Source organism: Nanorana parkeri, unplaced genomic scaffold, assembly GCF_000935625.1.
Source record: "Nanorana parkeri isolate BGI_ZX_2015 unplaced genomic scaffold, ASM93562v1 scaffold26, whole genome shotgun sequence".
Classification (NCBI taxonomy): Eukaryota; Metazoa; Chordata; class Amphibia; order Anura; family Dicroglossidae; genus Nanorana; species Nanorana parkeri.
This window is the reverse complement of record NW_017306294.1, coordinates 663,412-678,060: the sequence shown is the minus strand read 5'-3', so window position 1 is coordinate 678,060 and position 14,649 is coordinate 663,412. Positions and strand designations below refer to the sequence as shown.

At 44.1% G+C, this 14,649-nt stretch overlaps 1 protein-coding gene across 1 annotated transcript in view; it reads right to left on the bottom strand.

The window, feature by feature from the left end:
- The window catches only part of NRF1 (nuclear respiratory factor 1), a 47,895-nt gene extending 35,124 nt beyond the window's left edge, over positions 1 to 12,771 (bottom strand). Inside the window, exons 1-2 of the mRNA XM_018565842.1 lie at positions 12,688 to 12,771; positions 2,049 to 2,292 (exon numbers count right to left, since the gene is read on the bottom strand). Coding sequence (XP_018421344.1) covers positions 2,049 to 2,283 — 235 coding nt within the window. The 5' untranslated portion in view covers positions 2,284 to 2,292; positions 12,688 to 12,771. The remainder of the gene's footprint in view (positions 1 to 2,048; positions 2,293 to 12,687) is intronic.
- Positions 12,772 to 14,649: the final 1,878 nt, after the last annotated feature.

Sequence of the window (14,649 nt, the reverse complement as noted above, 5' to 3'; positions counted from 1 at the left end):
TGTGTGTGTATATATATATATATTATGAAACCTTCCTGTCAAAGTATAACTTGGCTCCAAAAATATGAACTCATGGCTAAGAAAACTGACGATTTATGATAGCTCCTTAACTAAAAAGATCCCATTGCACCAAAGATGGATATTTATCTTCTCTTTATATAAGATAGGCGTTGATTGGATGCACACACTATAGCTGTGAACGCTTAGGAGTCTGGCAAGGGATTTAAAAAGATTGGCAGATTATTTGAAATCAGTTGTCATTCCACTGTAAGGAAAATAATAAGCGCCGTTGACTTCTAAACAACTGAGGCAAAAAGTCGTCACCATGGACCCAAAAATGTAAACGCAGGATCTGTAGGTAACTCTTGTAACAGATTAGGTCAAAGTGCATGCATCTACAAAAAGAAAGAAAAACTGCACTCATTTAGCCTGCATGGAAGGCGTACCAGAATATCCAGGTCAAAACACAGGAACAGGAAACCTACATCAGACACAGGAACACACTGAAGAAGACTTCAGTGTGTTCCTGTGAAGACTTCAGTGTGTTCCTGTGTCTGATCTGGCACCCGTGTTACTTGCTGTTCACTCAGACTCTATCTCCACCTCCAGAGTCTCTGGGGCACAAGGTGCAAGGGAAGCCTCCTCATCCAAACGGTCTCCAACTTATTTTTTAATTTTTATTTTATATAATTTTTTTATGATTCCATGTAAGACACATCACTTGTTTTAGAGCTAGACCGCCTAAACCTAAAATTTCACATTAAGTCTTTTATTAGTTACACCTTTAGCGCTTTGATATATATTTTCTCGTACCAGAAACATTGCTTGCTCTCTATTTAGACAGCAAAGAAAAGTCACTGGACATATAGACAAAGCCCAGGTCTTCTGGACTGATGAATTAAAGATAGTCATTTGGCCACTGTAACTCACAGAAAACATTGAGCTTTGCATAGAACCTCAGCTGCTAATAATGTTGACAGGCAGTTTTAATTGAAGATGGCCACTGCTGACAATTTTTCATCATAGGCACATTTTGAATCACCCGAGATTTATAACAGGTAGAGTTTGTCATCTAACTTCCACCGGTATGTCCGAACTCACATCCGCAATTTTTCACCCTTTACTGTACAATCCTCCTTCAGTGTGTTCTAAAAGCATTTTTTTTATGTTTGGGTTCGGATTGTCTGATTTCTATCAGCTCTCTTGGATTTTACATAAAAGTGGTTAGTGTGTAAGAGCGTTTAGGCACACAAGTGGTTAGCAAAGTCGTGTTAAATGTGTTTGTTTCCTTTTGATCTCTCATTTTCCATCTGATGATTCGTTTTGCACAGATTTCATTTTAATGCTCAGTGTCACATAGACATCTGTGCTATCTGTAAAGAGGGTTGAACATATCCTCTCCAAGCAGGAGAAAAGCAGGCTGGGAGATGTAGTCCTTATACAAACCCTTGCTGCAGCTACTGGCGATTGGTTGAAAGCGTTGGCTACTCTGAGCCACACATCTCATTGTAGAGGAGATTACACAAACAGTTTATAAAATTGAACTAAAGGGTGTTATTTTATATTGTGAACACATTTTTATAGATGTAAAATGTATCACAATGTGCAAGTATTTTTTTATTTTGACTTTTGTGTGTGTGTTGAGATTGCTTCCTCATTATGCATTGGAGTTTGACAATGAAGCAACAGATAACAGAGCTCATGTGGAAGGGGGGTGTTTAACTGCATTACAAATGCATGTCAACATGCATATCACCAGATTTGCATTTATTTGAACGGTGTATTGTGGATGACAGCTCTGAAGCTGCATTTAGCCTGCTTTGCGTTACACTTGCATGACATGTAGCCGATTCCTACAGAGATGCATTTGCCCTGCAGGCAAATAAGGTGAAACGCGGCCTTTTGCTGTGTTTTGTCTCTAAACGCATGTGCTTGAGTAGGCCCTGCATTTGAATGCAAAAGGCATTACTTGACAAGCACTAATACTAGCTAAAAACAATGTTCTGACTAAGCAGAACTGGCATTATTTATCAGCACTTCGCTCCTACCAGCAGCTGCCAGATGGGCAGTTATCTCGTCGGCTGCAGTGGAGTTGAGGATGTCAGAGTCATCATAAGATGTGTCTTCTGGCGAGGATGGAGAATCTTCATCAGCACTTAACATACTGTGCTCTGTGTATGTGGCAACATGGACTTGCTGTACTTGTTGAGCTACAGAGTGAGCCACAGTGTGCGCTTCAATGGTTGTCAGATTATCCGTCTGTGTAACTGCATGATCCTCCATGGTTGCCAACTGTAAACAGAAATCATAAGAGATACTATAATAAAACATTACAAATCAAGTCCATTATGAAACTAGGGTAAAAATCAACTGCTGTCATTCTTTTTCATGGCATGGTAAAAACACTGCTAGAACCTGATCAGTTGCTGTGAAATGAAGGTTGGATTCACACTATTCCGTGTACAGGCAGCACCCGCGATAATGCACATGTGTAGGTGGGAATAGGCCCAGATATTTCACCCTTCACATTTAACTGCCTCACATTGATGTATACCAGCCACGTAGGAAATAATGGGACTCCTACTTGCAATGCATCTCCATGCAGCAAAATGCATGAGTTTTGCTGCATGAAAATGGATGTGTGAATGGGTCCTTACACATCTTTTCAGCTTTTTACATAGGGCTTCAAGTATTTGCAGAGCATAAGCACCAATAAATGGATGCTACAGTTTAAAAACATTATGCAAAAATTGTCTTATTTCATACTTTAAAAAAATATTTAGCTTACCAGTCCTTAGTTGAGGTGACTGCATTTGTTTTACATGCTTTTTTCCCCCTCTTTTACCTGGTAATCCTGCGACTACACTTGTCAATGGAGCTGGGGCCCTAAAAAAAAAACACTACTGGCTCCAGGGTTGGAGAAACTGGCTCCAGCATGCCATATTATTTTGTCCATCGGGATCAGTTACCCATATTAACCAGCTTCACTCTTCAAATTGTTCCATTAATCTTTAAAAAAAAAAAAAAGAAGAAGATTGAAGCTGATTGGTTGCCATGGCCAACTGCTCCAGATTGTCTGCTCCAGTTTTGTTTTTGCGCTTAGTTATTCTTTAACGTGCACACAACCTTTTACATCGTAATTTCTTTATAAAAGTTTAAAAGTCAGTGAAGCTCTAGAATAAAGGATATGACCCTGAAAACTGCAATAGTGTAAAAAACCAAGGGCTTTATTCTGCATATGAAGCACAATAAGCAAAACACAGGTAACAGGAGGCTCCAGTATTTATTTAGACGAGAAGGGCAATATAACTTTTAGGAGTTTTTCATTCAGATGCCTAAGGCTGCCAAAAGATAAGACAGACAGATTTCTCCACACTTGACAGATTAAAACTGGCTCATGTAGTTCCCTCTTCTCAGTTAAGTTGACCAAACACATCACAGGCACGTATTCGACCATTTAAATCCACTTTCTTCAGCAAAAATCAGATGAAATTCAAGCTAATTGAGATCAAGCTGCTCAGGGGCACCCTTAGGGCCCATTCACACTAGCATTAGCAGACAGGCTAGTGTGCTGTGACAGCTCCAGCAGTGTACATTGTATCGCACACTACTGGGACGGTCACTGTTTACTTGTTTTTTCATCTTTATGTGGAGTGTACAATGTGTATACTCCATTCAGGTCCCTGCATGACAGTGGGGTGCGAGGTGATGCGATAAAATGCACCATGTTTGCAGTTTATCGCAGCACATCACACACTGTGTTGTAGTGTGAATGAAACAAGTAGAAAACAATTGTTTTCTAAGTGTCCTAGCTGTGACCTACATTGATACAGTGTGATCCAACGCAGGTTACTGCACTATGTGTGAACACAAATTTTGGATTTCCGATTATCTTTTGTGTCGGTGTCAATGGCTACCAGCAGAAACAGAGGGTGTACCTCCTTCCATCAGCAAGGGCATTGAAGATGAAACGTGGCTGGGTCTTTCAACATGACAATGATCCCAAACATACCGCCCGGGCAACGAAGGAGTGGCTTCGTAAGAAGCATTTCAAGGTCCTGGAGTGGCCTAGCCAGTCTCCAGATCTCAACCCCATAGAAAACCTTCGGAGGGAGTTGAGTTTTAAAAAGTTAGAAAAAAAACATTTTCGGGCCGACATTTTTTTTTCCTTTCAGTGCACCTCTAGTTATACTTTTCTACTAAAAAAAAAAGTTTTGTCTAAGAATTATGTACGAAATGTCCATAGCCATAATCAACGGTACCAGGCTTCACTGTATACATTTCCCATTGTTCCTATCCTAAACTAGGAAAGGAATTATTGTATTTTTTTTTTTGGAAGTGGATGGAAATAAGATGGAATCTGAAAATATTTTTCTGGAAAGCCGATGCCATTCTGCACTGCTGCATAATGTATTGCTGGGATTTGTAGTCCTCTATAGCAGGTTGCCATTCGGCATTGCTGGGATTTGTAGTTCGCTCTAGCTGATGACATTCTGCAATGCTGTATAATGAGATCTGTGGTCCGTCTACAGCTTGGCGTGAGTGGCAGAGCTACCAGGGGCACAGGGTTTGAAGTTGGGACCGGCCCCTGGCTCTCCACCACTGCCCTAAAATAATTAGTCTGCATTGTTTTAGAAAAACTGTCACATGACATACACACACAAAAAAAATATTGGTAATTGGTATCAGTGAGTATTCGAGGAAAAGTATCGGTACTCATACTCGGTCTTGAAAAAAATGGTATTGGTGCATCCCTAATTTTAGTGTTCAAAGTCTGAAAACTATAAATAAATTAGGGCTGGCTGCAACAATGAATCGATTTCATCATCAACGATTCTCATTAGTGGTTAGCTGATTCTGCTTCTCTCCTCCCTGCTGGGAGCCGGTGTCTCATGGGCTCTGTTTCCTCCTACCCCCGCTAACTCACTTGATGACTGGCCTTATATTATATATAATTATGACATTCCCCAGTGAAGCAGGCTAGCTATTGCGGTGGGCGGTTGCAATAGCTAGCCTGTTATTGCGATTCAAATAGCCAATATCAGGCTGGCTATTGCTCCCAGCCACTGCCTGCTGTGTTGACATTCAGCTGGCTTAGTAGGCAGCTGTCATTCCCCAGTGAAGTGGAAAGGTGACACTAGGGGTCTAAAAGACACTGTCACCTTAAAGAGAAAAAGAGAACCTGTCACCTCCAATGTGATATCACATGGGGGACTCACAAGCCCCCTATGTGATAGCAATGAGGTGGGAAAAAGTAAAAAATAAAGTTAATTAAAAAAATACCCCCCAAAATCGCACACATATTAATGGAAACACAAGTCCGGTGTACCTACGTAGAAAAAGGATGATTGCGCTACACGTCAGGTATTGCCGCGTGCACCAGAGTGCAATAATTCTCTGACCAATATGCATATATTATATATATATTTTAATATGGTGGCAAGCTCCATTATTGGTTTTGGCCTGCAAATTCTGCTTCTGGATGTGCGTGTGGTGCTATTAATTTCAATGGCATCCCAAACACCCCTCCCGGCTGCAGTGTGATCACCTGCACCGGACCACGCAGTACTGCAATGCCATGCGTTTCAGCGTGGTGCGAGTGCAGAAAAAAAGTGCATACCATTTTATTCTGAAGTAAACTTTATGTTTGTAACACTCCATTTGTGTATTTTAGTTTAAATAAAAGATGGGGGGGGGGGGGGGGGTAATCGGCCGCCGACTAATCCATTATGAAAATAATCGTTAGTTGCAGCCCTACCCACAAGTGATCATTTTACCACATATTACACAGGCATGGCCCGCTGTTGTCACGATCAAGAAACTCACCCTAAGAAATGCCATGCAGCTCTTGCATGGGTGTGTATGCATGTCAAAGTGTCCATTCTGGGTATATAAATCCTAACAACGAACTTCTCTTATTTGGTCCCTTTTAGATTGTTAAAGCTGAAGTTTATTCTGCTTACATTCAGCAATGCAGGTATCACTTGTAGTGTGTGTAGAAAAAGCATTAGCTCTTTATACTGTCAATGGAGTAGCATAGGCTTAGCCAGCTTGGGATACTGCTCTTCAGTATTACAGTAATGTGCATATTTACAGCATGTGTGTGCGTTGTATCACTTCATTTAGACAACATATTTGAAACTGCTAAATATTTTTTATTATTAAACAAAAGTTAAACAAATACATACATCTGCTGATTACATAAACACCCTCTTGCCTTCTAAATCAATAATTGGTAGATACCCCTTTGTTTGCAATTACAGCCATAAAAACCCCCAGCTAAAACCACCTAGGATGAAAACTGCAATCACCCCTTTTGGTCTCATGTTGCCTACTTTGAGACCAAGACCACTGCAGAGCAAATCAGGATTGATAGTGAGAGGAAGTAGGCAACTCAGTGATTTTAATTACTGAGAGCACAGAAGCTGTTTGAAACTTTATATACTATACAGCAGAAGTGCGGATTATAGTGATCAGTGGCGTAACAATCACCATAGCGACCCAGGCGGCCGCTATGGGGCCCGGGGCACAGTGGGGCCCGGGGCACAGTGGGGCCCGGCCAGATGCCGTGCGGGCAGCCTGGGTCGCTATGGCATCCTCTCCTGGTGGCTGTGAAGAAGAATGCGCTGCGGTTCAGATCACTGACAGTAATCTGTGCAGCAGCGCGTTCCTCTCCAGAGTCAATGAGAGACAGCAGTGGCGGTGGAGCAGGCTAAACCCGGCAGTGGAGGAGGCGGGGCCCGTGGTTGGCAGCAGGGGAGGAGGTGGGGCCTGGCAAAGGAGGCAGGCCCTGCAACGGAGGAGGCGGGGCCCATCAGCGACTGCGGAGGAAGAGGGGGTGGACAGGTAAGGAGTGCGACCAGCCCACCTGAGGGTGACCCTGCAGAGCCCACCATAGAGAGTCTATGGTGGGCTCTGCAGGGTCACCCTCAGGTGGGCTGTGTGGGATCTAAAGTGGGCTCCGCAAGGGGTATAACTAGAAATCACGGGGCCCCATACAAAATTTTGCTATGGGGCCCTGGGATTTCTAGTTACGCCCCTGATAGTGATAGAATAAAATTCCAAAGTACTCCGAGCTGGGTTCACAGCTGCAGCAGCCCACAGGTCAGAATGGGCTATGGACTTGTTTACACCATGTTCGGAGCAGATCTGCAAACAAGTGCAGTGAGTTTTTCATGTGTTTACATTTGTTTTGGTGCATTCTAGACCAAACAAAAAATAATGCATGCAGAATTTTCTCCCCACTGCACTGGTGTGAACAGAGTCCAGAAATACCATAGGAATACATTGGGATGCATTTCAGGTGCAGACAAAAGACGTTCTGGTCTGGACATGGTGCGAGTGGAACCAGGGGTCCACTAGACCTTCCTTGAAGAGTACCAGCCGCTCACTATGCACTTGGAGGCTTGTCAGCCCCCTTTGGATAGTAATGAAAATAGGTTAACAAAATTGGACCTGCGCCATCTTTAGTGACACAGCGCACTGTACCATACTGCCAGTGTGAATGGACCACAATATTTCAGTATCAGTTTCAATCAGCATTCTTGCTTGCCGCAGTAATTAAAAAGGACAAGTGCTGCGAGCACCCAAACAAACAGTGTATTAAATGCCAGATTTACTACAGGAAAAGGCAAAGCAAGCTGGTATTAGTGCTTGTGAATAATGAGCCATTTCAAGTGACCACAGGCATCTGCACATTCACAATTCACCACCGACATTTTGTTACTTGCTCAAGAACTTTAACTGACTATGGTTAGGAAAGGTGCAATCTGCAATTAGAAATGACAAGTCCTCTCATATGCACATTGCTTTCTACTTTGATATCATTGAAGAAAAGAAAGGCAATGCAATAAATGCATAATTGAGGTTTATTAAGGATAAAAGGGAAATATTTATGTCTACCAAGATGTTTTAAACAGGCAAATCTTATAGCTCAGACACTGGAGATGCTGGGAAGGTAAGCCCTCTAAAGGTTTCTTCTCTGGGACTTTGTTGGTGTGATCTCTGCTCTTTAAGGACAACTTTACCTCTAGTAAAAAAACGTTTTGCTTAAATCCATGGAAATGAAATAAGCCAAACGACTGGACTGCCCCATCACAACGCATGTTAATGTACTACGCACTGTGCATTACCTATATGTCCTCCCAGAACAGTTTGCCAGCGGACCGAACAGTGGCTGGCCTGCTGGTGCATTGTTCTGGGAGGATATACAGATAATGTGTGTGCACGGCCACTGCAGCCACTGTCCTTAGACATGGAAGAACAGTGGCTTTAGACATGGAGGATCAGACCAGCTCTGTGTCCTGTGATCATCACAAGACAAATGTTTCCATCAGAGGCAAGGGAGAGCAAGGGGAGTAATGAATGTACGAGTCATTCATTCATTCATTACTTACTAGTGAAAACAAGCTGCAGCAGAAAAAAAAAAAATCTAATAATTTTAAGCCTTTTAACCCCCTCTTTTCCTCCTGCTCATTTTAGATGCATTCTATGCTCTGACCTGTATATTAACCCTTTCACCTCCCTTATCCTTCAAATCTATACATTAACCCCTTTATCACAATCCTCCCACTGTACGTGACCTGTAAATTAACCTCTTCACCTCCCTCCATGACCTGTACATTTATTGTATTTTGTGCACTATTAACAAACTCCATGTTTTAACCCCCTCAATACCGCCATGTTTCTGCATTTCCAAAAAAGTGTGGCAGAAAAATCAGCTCACCTTGGAGTGTCTTTCCCAAAGGGGTAATTGTGGGGATTTTCAAACTGTCCTGACATTTTTATTTGCTGTGATTTACAAATAAAAATAAGAGAAGCAGGCTTTTTCAAAATGTTTTGGTCTTTTTTAATTTATATAGTGAAAAATAAATAGTGGTTATTAACTACCAATAAAAGACAGCTCTATTTGTCCCAAGAACTGATATAAATTTTAAAAAATAATAAATTTTGTTATAGTCTTGTGTGACGGAGGAATTCTCAGCCAAACTTGTACAACGCTGAAAAATGAAATATGGCCTGGTAATGAAGGGAGTGTAACATGCCGATTGGGAAGTATTTCTAGCCATCCAGTTCTGGGATTTACACAGCCCTGTCTGGCAGGAGAAGAGACACGATTTTTCTCTAATGCAGTTTAGTGACATTTTAAGGTCTTGGCCCTCGTCCAAGCCAGTGACCAGCCAATGAACAGAGAAGCAGTAGACCGATGAGCTCATCTGCATTCTGCTCCCTCCTCCTTACTGACTGGCTCCTTGTGCTGCTTCTTCCTCCCCCAGGTCTGCTGTATGGGGGAATGCAAGAAGCTGATGCCAGGTCAAATTCAGGCACCTACACAACTTAAATAGAACAAAAACAAACACACATTCATGTATCAATGAACACTGACCTACATTAATTTGTGTCTTATATCCACCTAGAACTCAGTTAAAGGCTGACATTTAATAGGTCTATATCAGGGATGGTCAAACTCCAGGCCCTCCAGCTGTGGTGAAACTACAAATCCCATGATGCATCTCTCTCCGGGAGTCATGTCTGTGGCTGTGAGAATTTTGCAAAGCCTCATGGGATTCGTAGTTCCACCACAGCTGGAGGGCCCCCCCTGGTCCATATTAAGCCTTCCCTGGTTCCTCCTTTTCCCTATGACGTTTTTAAATAATGCCTTTACATTTCCCTGTATACCTTATTTTAGATCCAGTGACAATCACTGGGTATCTGTGCTTCTCTATGTAATGCAGGCGGATCATGATGGGAGGCGCTGCTAGGATGTTGTACATTGCTTCCTGAAAACATCACGGCATCTTGCCTCAGTAGTCAAGAGCCCTGATGCAAGCAGTGGGCTGGCTCTTGGGAGAAGTTATACAAATAATAAAATGTCTTGATGGGTGGAAGTCAATCTGGAGTAGTGGGCATTCCTAGGCAGGACACATTTGCATGCAGACCACCCTAGTAAAACCCACATGTGATGCTGAGCTTCCAGGATTGAAAGAACTGAAAGCCAATAAATGAGAGAGGTGGGCTAGGGACAGTCAGGCTGGGGAGGAAAGAAGTAGACCAGGGGAAGCCAAAATCCAGCTCTCCAGCTGTGGGGAAACCACAAATCCCAGCATTGATCTGGGAGTCATACTTGTGAGTCTTACAATGCCTTATGGGATTTGTAGTTGCAGCACAGCTGCAGGGCCAGAGTTTACCCACCCCAGAACTAGATGATGTAGAACAGGGGTTCCCATTAGGTAGATCATGATCTACCAGTAGCTTTCAAAGCTGATACTGGTAGATCACGAAGGGTGTGAATGGCGGCCCCTTTATTCCATTTTGGTATATTTATTTAGCTGTGCACACATGATTACCTATTAGCCTGAGTCTGCTGCGCCAAGCTCCCCGACCACTTTCTGGTGGATACAGGTGGTTGAAGTGCTATGCATTACATCAAAGAATATTAGTTTCCACAGCCCGTTGCACTACACGGTTTGCAAAATACAGCAGGGTGAGCCAGGAAAGAGAGCGGGGAGAGACAGCCAGGACAGAAGACGAGGAATGAGCAAGGCGAGACAGCCAGGAGGAATGAGCAAGGCGAGACAGCCAGGAGGAATGAGCAAGGAGAGACAGCCAGGAGGATGAACAAGGAGAGAGAGAGAGCGAAGGAGGTTTTTTTTTTTCGATGGTAGATCTCATGTAGCTCGTCATTTGAAAAAGTAATCTTGACACAAAAATTGTGGGCACCCCTGATGTAGAACATCCTCCAGCCAGGAAATGACGTGGGCTCTATCTACATTTCTGCAGCTTCTAATACACACAGGGAGAATCTCGGTGTGTACTGACATCAGAGTAAGTACAAGGAGTTCATACAACTGTACAAGACTAAAGATAAAGCCAGAGTTCCCTTTAGAATGAACTCCATAGGGTGTAGTGTGAAAAGGCAACTTATAATGGTTGCTTCTATGAAGCCTCCAAAATACATATCAGGACCAGATGTGCAGACTGGGTATCCTACGAAAGTACCGGAGAATACCCAACGCAGCAGGGCGGGTGCAGCAGCAACAACGGATGTCTCCGCCAAAACGTACAAAAATAGAAAAAGTCACGGGCACTCCAAGTCAATAAGGTTTTATTGACCCAAGTGATAACACCTCTAAGCAACGTTTCGGGACCATGCGGCCCCTTCCTCAGGCAAACAGGGACACTCTCACACTCTGCTTGCCTGAGGGGCACATGGTCCCGAAACATTGCTTAGAGGTGTTATCACTTGGGTCAATAAAACCTTATTGACTTAATTATTTTGGGAGTGCCAGTGACTTTCTATTTTTGGGTATCATACGAAGCTACAACAGTATGCTAATCCAATCAGAGCCATGTACATTATTTGAAAGTTCCATGGTAGATTCTTCCTGTATCATACAATGTTCTTCTATCCACATCTCCAATTACAGCTCGCTATCAGTCTCTTGCACTGCCAAGTGAAACAGGAGATACAGTTTGGAGAGCCAAGAGCCTGTGTCAAATTAGCATTCAAGTGCTACTCCTGTATGCAGCAAATGCTGTCTGCATATCAAGACAGTGCTTTTAATATGTGCCTATAACAATTCATGTTAGGCCCCATTCACACAAGGCTCTAACATCTTTGTGACGCACACTGCAGGTGATTTGGGAAAGCTGCGGCCACTCAGACTGCACAAAGCAATGACCGGCTGACAGCGCCGTGGCTGCCCGCATGTAATCACACATGGAGTGACCACCCCCAGCTAGAGACAGGCGATCGCCACTAGACACAACCCACCTCACGCCATACACATGACCCTGTTTTCAATGCCGATCATATAAACACGATCAGTGACAACGGGCCCAATGTGTAAACATGGAAAGATGGAGATGTTGTTCATGGTCACCTGATCCCCGCTGTCACATCCTTTCCCAAGTTACAAGACAGAAGCAACCCTTGTATGCATCCGCCAATGATTATACATTTACCATATTTGTAAATATGGATCCTATACTTCAGTAGGTGATTGTACTCTGCCAAAAGCAATAACAAGGACATTTTGATACACACAGCAAATATATTTTACAGCAACATAGTGCAATAGAATGCAAACTGCTGCCATGTATAATCAGTGTAGAGTAGGCCAGGACATGATATAATATTGTGCAGCAAATCTATAGGGCAATCTAGTGATGAACCCGCTGATAGGACCTATAGATTATATACAGGGCCTGTAATTCAGCCAATAAGTGGACTCTGATGAGATAATAAGCACAGTGTTATGGTGGCAGGCTGTGACCAGGCACTGACCATTCTCCCCAGCAAAGAATTGTTCCCATTCATAGTCCACAAGTCATGCAGCATATAATTATCACAATGGCTGTACACTCGTCCCACGAATAAAGCACACAGACACATATAGAGATGTGGGGCCCTCTCTTGCACTCCCTGGGACCATCCCCAGACACAGGATTCAGGCCGCTCGTTCTCTATAGCTTGCTCAAGTACTGCAAGCGCACGGGCCTAGCGCGGCCTGCAGCCTCCTCCCCGCCTTTACTGAGCCCCACTGCCGCTTCTTCAAGCTCCCGCTGCGCTCCCCGGCCAGCGCTGTGCGGGGCGGAGCTGCTGGCAGAGCCCCGGAGCCCGAGCTCCGTGTTGCGGCTGCGCCAGCAGGGCTGAGATAGCTGGAGATTGCGCGGTAGGGCACTCACCTCAGAGCGGCTGCGCTACACCGAGCCTGCGCCGTGACACTCTTGCTGGGACCTCTCTGAGCTGCAATGGCTGCGGGAGCCCACGCTGCACACGGCCTGGGCTGGAGCTGCGTCACCACCGTCATGACGTCACCGACCTCCTGGTGTGCGTACTGTCCGCCTCCAGCAGCCATATTGAGAAGGTATAGTTTTCCGTACAAAGCGGCTTTGACCTCTTTTTCTGCGCTGAACATTTTCTGAGATGCTGTAGCCTAATAAACTGTTATACATAAAGCTGGGCCTAGCTCACAGAACCACAATATTACGGCGGGGTTCCTGCTGCTGGTGTATAAGTCTATATTAAGTAACCGCTGCTGCTCTGGAGGCGGTTCATTTGCCGTCACCATGACAACCGCTGCAACACTGGTATCCTCAGCAACACGGGATGCAGCGAAGAGAACGACTGAAGCAGTGAAAAGTCCCCGGAGAGCTGTGTATGTATGCATCGTATGGAGCAGAGCAATCATTGCAGCCTGCCGCTTTTCTAGCAATCCTGGACTTCGTTAGAATGGAAGTCCAGAAAACTACCGGAACACCGGTCTGATGCTGAATAGCAGAGCCAGAAGTACACTTCATCTGCTCTGGCCTCAGAAGACTGCATGGGAACATTCCTTTGTAATGCAAGTTATCTGCTCTAAAGACAAAAGTCACTTCGTTTTGGATAGAGTGGAAAGGGATTAGAATCCCTGTCAGGTTTTTATTGCTGTCTGCATCCCCGTTAGGGAGATTCACCCTCCTTATTTGTCCGGGGGAAGTCTTCCAATGGGGACAACCAGGGATATCCACACTTGTGGCAATCAGACAGAAAGTGAAGATGGCAAGATACTGACATTGATTATTACATGTGCCCCCCTTACAGATCATATATACAGGTATCCCCCTTACAGAACGAACACACACACACTCCCTTATCCGCAGAACACAGATGTGTATTCATTTTGGCTTTTTTCTTATCCCTGCCGATGTCTTTCTCCTCATTTTCCTTACCTATGTGCCCGTATAACTGTCCCTCTCCTAATCTATGTGCATTCTCTCCATGGTTTTCCTGCTTTTGTTAATACAATTAAAGGGACACTAAACTCAGGAGTTAAATCCTAAAAAATACATTCAAGTACCTTATTGACAAAAATGTATCTTATTTGTGTATCACTCAGCTGTAGACCCTAAAATCATCTCTCAATTGGTGCCGACACTGTCCTTCCTTCTGGAGGGCAGGCCCGGATTCCTCACCAGGCCTCGGGGCGGCAGGGCGCAGAGGGGCGGCAGCGGTGTGGAATCCCCCGATGCCGGGAACATAAAGTTCCGGGCGGTAAGTTGCCTTCTACATTTAGTCCTGCTATGAGATGGCAGGACTAAATCTAGTGTGGAGAAGCCGTTTTTTTGTTTACAGGTGATCCCGGCGAGTCTCTCTTCACTGGCCGCCGATGCAGGGAGCAGAGCGGCAGGGTTAAAACTATCTCTGCCGCTCTGTGTATACAGTGAGAGGGGAGAGCTGTGCTCTTCCCATCTCATCCGTCCCAGGAGTTCCAGCACAGTGCTAGAACTCCTGTATTAGAGGTGACAGGGTCAATAAAGAGAGCCTGTCACCTCCAAAGGCTATCACACAGGGGCTTGTTAGCTAGCTCCTGTGTGATAGCAATAAAGTTAAGTGAAAAAAAAATTAATAAAATAAAAAGATGATTAAAAAATAAGAAATTATAAAAAAAAATAAAAGTAAACGATAAGCTAAAAATGTAAGAAAATAAAATAAAAATGTGATAAAAAAAGTTTAAAAAAATAAAACAATAAAAAAAAATAAAACTAATCCTGCCATCCGGTTGCCATTATCCGTTGGTGGGGGGGGGGGGAGGGTTGGCGGGAAGGGGGGGTGCATTGCGGCACCTGGCCTTGGGGCGGCAGGGAGAATAAATCCGGCCCTTCTGG